Raw genomic sequence first — 10692 nt, 5'->3', positions numbered from 1 at the left:
TTGGCTGCCTCCTGCATGCCCTCCACTGGGGATCAAACCCGCAACCCAGGCATGTGCCCTAATCAGGAATCGAATCTTAACTTCTTGGTTCATAGGTTGATGCTCAACCACTGAATCACATGGGCCAGTCAATGAGTATTTTTAAGCAAGGAAATGCCATTGTTAGGTTTGTATTTTAGAAAGATCACGATTGGGTCATTAAAGAGTACTCACTTCTTTTGGATATACTCCCAAGAGAAATTCGGCGTACCCTGCTCTTCACAGCATCCTGAGCTCACCCCAGCACAATACCAGTTCATTTGTACTGTCATTTTGGTTCACCTGTCTCCTTCCCAGATTCTTTCAATTGAGTCCAGTGGGGAGCACAGTGTCTCAGTAAAAGTGTAAGGTTAGACCCTTTATCTATATAAGCCTAAGCTACTGGCCAACCGGCTGATAGCTATGACATGCACTGACCACGAGGGGGCAGACGCTCAGTACAGGAGCTGCTGAGCAGCAGCAACTTTGCAGAGTTGCACTCTGGGATCCCCTGGGGAATGTCGGGCTGCCAGTTTCAGCCCGATCCCCACTGGGCAGGCCAAGGGACCCCACTGGTGCACGAATCCGAATCCGTGCACCAGGCCTCTAGTCTATATATATAAAAGTCTAAGCGACCATTACGACCAAACGACTGGTTGACTAGTCGCTATGATGCACACTGACCACCAGGGGGCAGACACTCAATGCAGGAGCTGCCCCCTGGTGGTCAGTGGGCCACTCAGCCAGAAGCTGGGTTCACTGCTGGTAAGCACAGCTGCAGCAGCAGGTGCACCCTGGATGAGCACAAGCGGCGCAGTGCTTGGTGCACTGCTACATCCTTTGGGGGATGTCCGGCTGCCGGTTTAGGCCTGATCCCCCTGGCCTGCAGGGACCGGGCCTAAACTGGCAATTGGACATCCCTCGAGGGGTCCCAGATTGAGAGAGGGTGCAGGCCAGGCTGAGGGCCCCTCCACCCCCGTGCATGACTCCATGCACGGGGCATCTAATAAAAGTATAAGTTACCTAAATCAATGATAGAATGGGTGAGTGGATTAGTATGTTGGGAAAGGCAACAGAGGGACAAAGTCATCGCTAAGGTCCCAGAGGAATACCTGGCATAATCCAGGTAGAAAATGATGAGAACTTGAATAAAATTGGAGGGAGAAGAGAGAGTGGATTTGAGATATATTTCGATTTTAGAAGATAGGAAATACAGTCCCTGGTGCCTATTTGAAGATACGGGCTGAGGAAAAGGAAAACAGCTAAGATAATTCCCAGGGTCAAGTGTTATCGTTTTTTAATCCTAACCCAAGGATATGTTTTTATTGTTATTTGTTTTTGTTTTTGAGGATATGTTTTTATTCATTTTAGAGAGAGATGAACGGAGAGAGAAACATCAATGTGAGAGAAACATCTATCAGATGCCTCCTGTATGAACCCCAAGTGGGGATCAAACTCGCAACAAAGTCCATTTTGATGCCCTATGGGACAATAATTTAGCGATGTCCATCAGGCAGTTGAGGTCTGAGCTGGAATTATGGATTTAGGGATTATAAGCATACAGCTGGCAGTATTGAAGCCTTGAACACGAATGACATCATCTAGGGAAGGTAGTCCATAGATGAAACTAGACTGTGGTCAGAGCCCTGCCTTCGTGACATCCTCCTGCACTCTTGGGAGCAAACCCCCCACTTTGGCTTGGGATTCCTAGTCTCTGGAATTGCACGGCCTGATCTCCATGGTCCTAAGGTATGCTGAGGACCCTGTTCTTGGACTGGCCAAGTTGCTATGTTCAGGTTCCCTCCTGAGGCATGGTCCTCTGCTACCATCTACTGATAGGATTCTGACTGCTTTAGTCTTTCATTCTGTAAGTACCAGTTCCCTCCAAACCCATACATGGAGTCTAGGCACATGTGTGAACCTCCTGGTAGCATACCTTAACACAAAGCTCATCTTGCTTCTCCCTTATATCTCAAGTGCACTAAGATATATCCTAATTCCATACCTGATTTGTAGACCCTCCAATCCCAATCTAAAGCCTGTACCATATTCTACCACTAGATGGAAGCAGAAGAGCCTCATACCACCATGGATGCAGAGGAGCACCCTTCTTCAAAGGACCCCTCTGCTGAGGACTCACAGCAGCCCCCTATCCCTGACACCCCCTTGGAGCCTTCCATCTCTGAGACTCCTTTAGAGTCCCCCACCTCTGAATCTCAGATGATGCCACCCACTTCCCATACTGAGTTAGAGACCTCCACCTCTGAGAACCCCTTGGAGCCTTCCGTCTCTGAGACTCCTTTAGAGTCCCCCACCTCTGAATCTCAGGTGATGCCACCCACTTCCCAGACCCCTTTAGAGACCTACACCTCTGAAACCCTTTTGGAGCCTTCCATCTCCAAGGCCTCTTTAGAACACTCTATCTCTAAGGTCCCAGAGGACCTTACTTTATATAACTCATCACCAGACCATGTCTCTGATGCTCTGAAGAAAGGCCTCTCCTCTGAGATCTCATGGCCAGGAAGTTCCACACAAATCCATGAATCTGAGATCCTTCCAGAGTATTCCCTTTTAGGCCCTTCAGCCAAGGTCCACCTGGACACATTTGCAGAGGAAAGGAAAGAGGAAGGAGAGGACAAGGAGGGGGAGGATGCCACTGTCAGCACCACTCACACAGCTCAGCCTGGACGTCATCTGGGCAAGAAGAAGGAGAAGAAAGGAGTTAGCTGTAATTGCTCCCACCCTTTTCCCCATTCTCATCACTGTCTTTCACCTGCCCCAGGAGGAGATTGGGTTACTCTTTGACCTGACCCCGTCTCTTCGTTTTGGGGCCCCCTCACTTCTCCTTGATTACACACCCCCTCTCTTCCCAGGTGATACAGCCAGTCCAGTGGTCCTTGCGAAGCAGGCAGAGCTGGTGGAAGTGCCTGAGGCAATGCAAAGAGAAAAGTTTGGTGCTCATGTGAACAACCCTTACCAATGGGAGAAGAATGCAGCCCTGAAGGCCACCCAGACAGGTGAGCCCAGGCAGCCTCTCAGAGGCTTGTGACAGGATAATCCTCCAGCCCATCAGTTTCTGGGAACTTGCCCATTCAGTGGAGAGCTGCACCTTGTGGACATGGCAATGCCACCTGCCTGAAATCTGGGAGGGAAGCAGGCAGGTGGGCCACGGTGGATAGTATAGTTGCAGATGAAAAGAGTGAATACTCCTATAAAGCCCAGGTAGGGACAGGTGACTGAGCTAAAGTTGTTAAAAACAGAAGGGTCACAGGCTAGCCCCAGATCTAGGGCTCAGATGGCCTGCACCAAACAGACCCTAAGGAAGAGGACCTGGACAGTCTCCACGTGACTTGTTGCTTTTACATGGCAAAAGACCTGGGTCCCCTTGTTGGAACTCTACTAAAAAGCAGTCACCCCTGAACATGAGACCCATGATCACTTGACTACCCAAGAGCTGTGAGTCTCCACCAAAGAGCAGGAGTCACATCTTCTAACCCTGTTGGTTCCAAGTCTCAGCCCAGAATTAGTACTCTTGACAGATCTGTTAGTGGCATGCTGTGCTTATCTATGTCTATATATGAAGGGTGTGCAGATGTACTCTGTAAACGCATGCCATCCTGTGTGTGAACATGTGTACCAATGTTACTGAGTTTTATATCTACAGGGGTTACCTTTAGTAAGAGGGTCACCCTGACCTGCTATGAGGATTTTGGTGTTTCTAGACTGAATTCAACATGTCACTGCATTTATTTTGGTTTTTCATACTTCCTCTTTATGATGGGAGTAGAGTTATGTCAAAACTAGATGGGCCTAAGACAACTAGGTAATTCTATGTCCTATCCCTCTTCCATGTAACTTACTTTCCTCAGTCCCTATGCAGGGACCTCCCACCTCCACTTCCGGAAAAGAAAGTCATAGTGATGTCATTTGTTTCTCAGTCTTCCTTCAGTCATTGAACAGCTTTGTTTGCTTATTTTAGCATGCTATGTCACTTTCATTCTTTTTGCAAATGCAGGGTCTGTTCAGTACCCTCATTCTCCTTAGAACCTCCTGTCTACTCCCCACTCTTCAAGGCCACTGTACTTCTTGAGATTGGACTTCATTTTCTTGTTTAAACAGGAATCTCTCTACTAAAATTTGGGGGTCATGCAATCCTGAACAAAGATATTTGGGGTTCTCTTCTAATACTGGGGATCTTCTGTCCCTCGAGAGTCAATACATGTGCTCTGTAAAGAAATATCAAGTGTAAGCTTTTCTCTTATTCATTCAACATTTATCGAGCATCAGCAATGTACAAGGCTCGTTGCTAGTTGTGGAGGTGGTGGTATGGGTGGGGTTTCCAAGCAAAGAACCCTCAAATAATTTACACTTTAATGGCAGACACCAATAAGTAAAAGACAATAACAATTCATTCTAATAATTGGTATAATTTAGCTCAGCCCAGAGTGCTGCATGAACAGAGAAAAGGGGCAGGCACCCAATTGTGGGAGTCTGGGGATTAAGCCTTGGAAGGGATGACTTCTCAGCTGAAATCTGTAAGATGAGTAGCAAAAGGCAGCCAGGTAAAAAGTGAGGTATGCTGAGCCATGACAGCGCCAGGCACCAGCAGGAAACTGTAAAAAATGCCGTATGCCTGCTGCATAGCATGTTGGGCAGAGTAGCCCCATTCAACTCTGGAAGGGCAGAATTGTGCAGGTATTTCTGTACCAAACTCAAGAGCTGGGATTAGGAGAAACCAAGATGGTGGCATAGGTAAATACCGGAGATCGCTGCCTCGCACAACCACTTCAAAAATACAACTAAAAGATGGAACGGACATCACCCAGAACCACAGGAAGGCTGGCTGAGTGGAAATTCCACAACTAGAAGGAAAGAGAAAAGCATACTGAGACTCAGAGGAGGCGCAGTGCGGAAGTGAAATACTAAGGTGCGGAGGTGCACGCAGAGTGAGCTGGCGGCTGAGGGCGCAGTTGTCTGTTTCAATCGGGAGGAAGTCTCAGGCTCTGAGCTCCAGTTCCGGGCCAGTCTCTAGGGACCCAGACTCAAACGGGAGAAGCGGGACTGTCTGGCATCGGTCGGAACTCGAGGGCAGCTTTCTCTCCAAGGTTTGCAGCGGTTCCTGGGACACTGAGAGGCAGAGACTCTGGGGACGGGACTGAGAGCAGCCATAACTGCTCCCTCCACCCGCCCTGTTGATCCCCTGGGACCTGCCCCGCCCAAGCCCTGCACAGAGGCATTTGCCGGATAGCCTCAGGCAAAGGCTAGATTAGCACCTCCCTAAAGGACAGAAGTTCTCCCACTGCAGACACAGCTGATTCTCACAGCCAGTTGGCCTGGAGGTCAAATCCCTCCCAGTGTTACTACAACAATCAAGGCTTAGCTACAACAAGACTGTGCACAAAGACCACAAGGGGGTGCACCAAGAGTGTCTACCTCAGGTAATTGGGACACTTAGCACAGAAAGCCACTCTATCGACACAGCGAAGCATAAAAAAATGCCGAGACAAAGAAACAGGACACAAATGACAGAACTGGAGGAAAGCAGGCTGCTGGATATAGAGTTCAAAACCACACTTTTGAGGTCTTTCAAGAGTCTTCTAGAGTCTGCCGATAAACTTAATGAGATGTACAAGAAATCTAATGAGACCCTCGATGTTGTGATAAAGAACCAACTAGAATTTAAGCATACACTGACTGAAATAAAGAATATTAAACAGACTCCCAACAGCAGACCAGAGGAGCGCAAGAATCAAGTCAAAGATTTGAAAAGCGAAGAAGCAAAAAACACCCAACCGGAAAAGCAAAATGAAAAAGGAATCCGAAAATACGAAGATAGTGTAAGGAGCCTCTGGGACAACTTCAAGCGTACCAACATCAGAATTATAGGGGTGCCAGAAGATGAGAGAGACCAAGATATTGAAAACCTATTTGAAGAAATAATGACAGAAAACTTCCCCTACCTGGTGAAAGAAATAGACTTACAAGTCCAGGAAGCGCAGAGAACCCCAAACAAAAGGAACCCAAAGAGGACCACACCAAGACACATCATAATTAAAATGCCAAGAGCAAAAGACAAAGAGAGAATCTTAAAAGCAGCAAAAGAAAGAAACTCAGTTACCTACAAGGGAATACCCATATGACTGTCAGCTGATTTCTCAACAGAAACTTTGCAGGCCAGAAGGGAATGGCAAGAAATATTCAAAGTGATGAATACCAAGAACCTACAACCAAGATTACTTTTTCCAGCAAAGCTATCATTCAGAATTGAAGGTCAGATAAAGAGCTTCACAGATAAGGAAAAGCTAAAGGAGTTCATCACCACCAAACCAGTATTATATGAAATGCTGAAAGTTATCTTTTAAGAAGAGGAAGAAGAAGAAAAAGGTAAAGATACAAATTATGAACAACAAACATGCATCTATCAACAAGTGAATCTAAGAATCAAGTGAATAAATAATCTGATGAACAGAATGAACCGGTGATTATAATAGAATCAGGGACAGAGAAAGGGAATGGACTGATTATTCTTGGCGGGGGAAAGGGGTGTGGGAGATGCGGGAAGAGACTGGACAAAAATCGTGCACCTATGGATGAGGACAGTGGGTGGGGAGTGAGGACGGAGGGTGGGGTGGGAACTGGGAGGAGGGGAGTTATGGGGGGGAAAAAGAGGAACAAATGTAATAATCTGAACAATAAAGATTTAATAAAAAAGAAAAAAGAGCTGGGATTACATCCTGAGGGCAACCTAAAGTCACCAAAAGACTTTAAATGGAACAATAACGAACAGATTTGTGTTTTTGTAAGATCACTCTGGCAGTAGGATAGACTAGAGAAAGGTTAGAGCTGGAGACAGGAAGACTGCATTGTGGGGCATTGCTAATAATCCAAATAAGAAATGAATGGGTAGAAGTAAAAAGTAGACAAACTCAAGAAATGCTAAGAAGGTAAAACTAACCTTTGGATCATTGGATGTGTAGGATAAGAGAAAGGAACATGCCTGGAATAACATCTAGGTAATTGGCTTAAATAACTGATTGGATAATGGCGTCATTAACTGAATGCCTAAGACAAGAGTAGATGCTTGCTAAGTATGTGTTGGATGAACAGAAGACAAAGGGCGAGGGCCAGGTTTGGAAGGAATAATTATAACACATTTAAAGTGCTTGTGGAACATGCTGGTGAAAGAGTCTAGTAGCTAGCTGGCTCTATGGATCTGAAGCTCAGGGGAGAGAGCTGGGTTGAAGACATCTTTCATATAAAAACAGCTGTATCTTGCATGAAGACATTCTAAGCACAAAGAGATGTTATCATGCAAATGTGATTACGTGATCATGGAATTAACTGTGTTGTACAGAATCAAAATGGCATCCCAGATAATGTTTCCTCCCCCTGCCAGTCCTTGTCCACTCATAACAGACAGAGGATTTGGAATCAGGGCAGAGAGTAGGGGGCACCATTCTGGAATACTCAGCTAGATGTCAATGGTCCCACTTAAAGGGCACTGACCACTGTAATAGACTCTGAGGTGTGGTTTGCCAGTCTCCCTGTTCAAACTTCAATCTTCATCTGAAAGCTGGACACTGATTCCTACATCAGTGCTTGGACCTGACTCTCCCAGGCTCTCAGGCCAGGCCTTGATCTCTGGGCACTGACCCCTGTTCATTTCCACATCTCACCTGCTCATTCAGTGTATCCTGCTACTCTGGATGAAGTTCAGAATTCCTCTAGTAGAATCCTGGTCCCTACCCACCCCTATTGTGACTCTCTCTATACTCTGCCCTTTCAACCAAGACTCCCTGGTGTATTGGGGCACTGGCACTACAGGCCGGCAGCATAAAGACAGAAGCAGCAAAGCCAAAAGCCACATCTGGACAGGCTTTTGACCTTGAGAGATCATGGGTAATACAAGAAAACCTAGTCTGACCATTAGGCACAGAATTGTGGATTATGGCCCTGGCCAGAGTCAAAGACCAGAGGACACTAATTCTTTCTCATCCACCTTACAGAGCTTCATGATTATTCCTGGCATACTGAAGGAATTTGTTCATTCATTTAGTTAGTCAAACAATCTGTGTTCTCCAAGCACCTATTCTGTATCATGCCCTGTACTAGGACTAGATATAGATAAAAGATAGACCCTTCCTTGGAGGACCTCACAGTCTAACAGGAATACTAGTGATCAGTTCATTACAATGCATTGTACTGTGATAAGAGTAGCACAGGGAGCCATGGAAGGCAAGAGAGGCGGGCCTAGAAAAGGGGAAGTCAGGGACACTTTTTGGTGGAGGCGACACTTCATTGCAGCCTTTAAATCGGAATAAGAGTGCTACAGCTGAAGGTCCCACTCCATGGGGACTCATACAGGATTCTTGGCTAGAAGTTGGGGTACTCTCAGGTCTCATGGAGGACGAGTGGCAGGTGCTCTCTGGTTCTCCTCCCACATTTACACAGCACCACCAGCCTTGTCTTACAGTGAGATTGAGACATTTTCAGATCCCGCTACTAAAACCAGGCTCTAAAGGGTTGTGGCATCTTCCTGGTGCCTGAGCTCAGGGATACTTCTTAGCCTCTCTTTCCTTTCCATGCCCCCTTTATTTAGCCTCAAAAGCCTCTATTTTTTGGTCTTCACTACTCATAACTTCTGGCCTACCTCTTTCTCCTGACCTTCGGAGAGCCCTCGGAAGCCCTTCTCAAGTTCATAAAGGGCACTAGTTAATAATACCGGGAACACAGAAGGGAAGCATGAAGGTACCAACCTGAGGGAAGCCCTCCTTTTGACTCCAGGCCTGCTCAACCTCCTCCTCCTCTTCATGTCCCTTCAACAACCATGCTCCTTAGTAGCCAATCCCTACCATCTACTCTACACCTGGCCAATCATCTTATCTTTCCCTCACCTTAGAAACTTCAAGGAAGCCAAAGTTGGGCTCTAATATAGGGAGGGGAGGAGATGAGAATCCCAACAGTCACAGAGAACTCATTGAGATTCATATTCCTCTTCAAAAAAAAAACAACTCATTTATAATCTTCCTGCTCAGAAACTAAAGACTGAGTTCAGTCATCTCTGACAGGCTGACAGAGATGGAGTGGATCCTGGGGTGGGAAGGGAACTGAAACACATGGGTGATAAGAAAACCTTGAAGAGAAAAATCTAAATGAGTAGTATGAGGACTCCTAGGTAGGGATAAATATACCTGGGGGGGAGAGGTGAGGCATACCCCCAGGGGATAGGTGAGAACCCCTGGGGGAGCTTAGGCCATTCTTCCTTCATACTCATCCTTTTACTCAATGCCACCATTCTCAGGTCTCTACATTGGCTGGCGTTGCCCCCACTATCTATGGGACTGTTTCCGAATTGGAGATGAATCCAAGTGCTTTTGTGGACACTTGTTGAGAGAGCACCGGATCACATCAGGTAGGGAGAACTGAGTTATCCCTCCCAGCCCTTGCAGATGAGGAGGGATAGCTAGACTGTCATGTGTTGGACCACATGAGAGAAAGTGTGTGTGTTGGCATGGGAGCGGGCGTTGGCATGGAAAGGCCAGGGCAATCAGGCGCTGGTCTAATCCTACCACCCATCCCCATTCCCATAGACATATCCGTGCCTTGCAATGTGAATCAGTGCCGCTGCCTCATGTTCTGCTTTATACCATCAAGCCCAGAGGAGGTGGGTGAGTTCTGGCTCAAGAGGCGGGCCACCTTTGACCCCAAGGCCTGGAGAGCCCAATGTCGCTGCAAACACAGCCATGAAGACCATGCAGCTACCGGGTGCCATCCCTGCAGGGTCAAAGGTACCTTCTAAAACAAAGGGAGTGCAGAGGTGGGCATGGGTGGGGCTAGGATGCATATAGTCTGGGAATAAGTGTATGGGAGTTGGCAGGAGAGACAGGTTTGTGGTTGGTGAGAAAGAGATAAAAATGTAGTCAGCCCAGGGGGGAGCCCCATTTCCCTATGTTTTTCTTGGCTGTCCCTTGCCCTAGGCTGTTGCTGCTACTGCTTTGAGTCAAATTTCCTCTGTGCAGCCTGTGACCGGCGTTGGGAGGAACACGAGACTTTCTTTGAGACTGAGGAGACCCGGCGACGAGGAGGGAGGCCTCGCGGTGAGGGGGTTACCTGGAACAGGGATCCATTCCAGGGTCTGTAGTCAGAAAGCCAGGCAGAAAGGCTCTCCCATCCTCAACCATCCCATCCAACACTACCTCACCCTATTAACCCCTGTACCCCATACCTGCATTGGTTTCCACCCCCAGGAGCAGACTATGTGCCTTTTGCAGAGATTCCTACCCTCCGAGAAACCATCATCAGCAACTCTGACTTCAAGGTCCTACAGAAGCAGGGGCCCTCTGGCCATCCCAGCTCTCACCCTAGTCCCCCTGGGCTCCCTGACTCACCCAGTCCCCATACCTGACCCTTTCACCTCTGCTCTTCCCTCCTCCAGGGACAGACACTGTCAACAGCTGGCACAGGCCTGTGTGAGCTTGGTCCAAATCAGCAATAAAAGAGAAGACACTGGACTCTGACCTGGCTCTGTCTGGGGCAGCTATAGCCCCACCCAGAGATAGATATTCTAAGACCTCAGAGTCAGTACCTATTGGGGGAGAAAGAGAGAGAGGCTAGATCCAGCCATCTGCCTTCACCACACCCACATTTAACCTGCTAGTCCTGGCATCAGAAGGA

At 47.5% G+C, this 10692-nt stretch overlaps 1 protein-coding gene across 1 annotated transcript; it reads left to right on the top strand.

Annotated features, from left to right (window-relative positions):
* Positions 1-2069: 2069 nt before the first annotated feature.
* Positions 2070-10529, top strand: FAM221B (family with sequence similarity 221 member B). The gene is made up of 6 exons (XM_059656209.1): positions 2070-2716; positions 2892-3035; positions 9320-9430; positions 9609-9806; positions 9996-10115; positions 10454-10529. Exons 1-6 carry the CDS (start codon positions 2080-2082, stop codon positions 10489-10491), a joined length of 1248 nt encoding a protein of 415 aa, XP_059512192.1. The 5' UTR covers positions 2070-2079; the 3' UTR covers positions 10492-10529.
* Positions 10530-10692: the final 163 nt, after the last annotated feature.

Source organism: Myotis daubentonii, chromosome 11 (assembly GCF_963259705.1).
Source record: "Myotis daubentonii chromosome 11, mMyoDau2.1, whole genome shotgun sequence".
NCBI classification, from domain to species: domain Eukaryota; kingdom Metazoa; phylum Chordata; class Mammalia; order Chiroptera; family Vespertilionidae; genus Myotis; species Myotis daubentonii.
The sequence above is the reverse complement of the archived record's forward strand: the minus strand, read 5'-3'. Positions and strand labels throughout refer to the sequence as shown.

Bases quoted from the DNA above. Each gene is read 5' to 3' on its own strand.
- FAM221B (XM_059656209.1), top strand. From the start codon at position 2,080: ATGGAAGCAGAAGAGCCTCATACCACCATGGATGCAGAGGAGCACCCT. The intron at 3,036-9,319 runs GTGAGCCCAGGC...CACCATTCTCAG, and splicing joins CCTGAAGGCCACCCAGACAG to GTCTCTACATTGGCTGGCGT. The intron at 9,431-9,608 runs GTAGGGAGAACT...CCATTCCCATAG, and splicing joins AGAGCACCGGATCACATCAG to ACATATCCGTGCCTTGCAAT.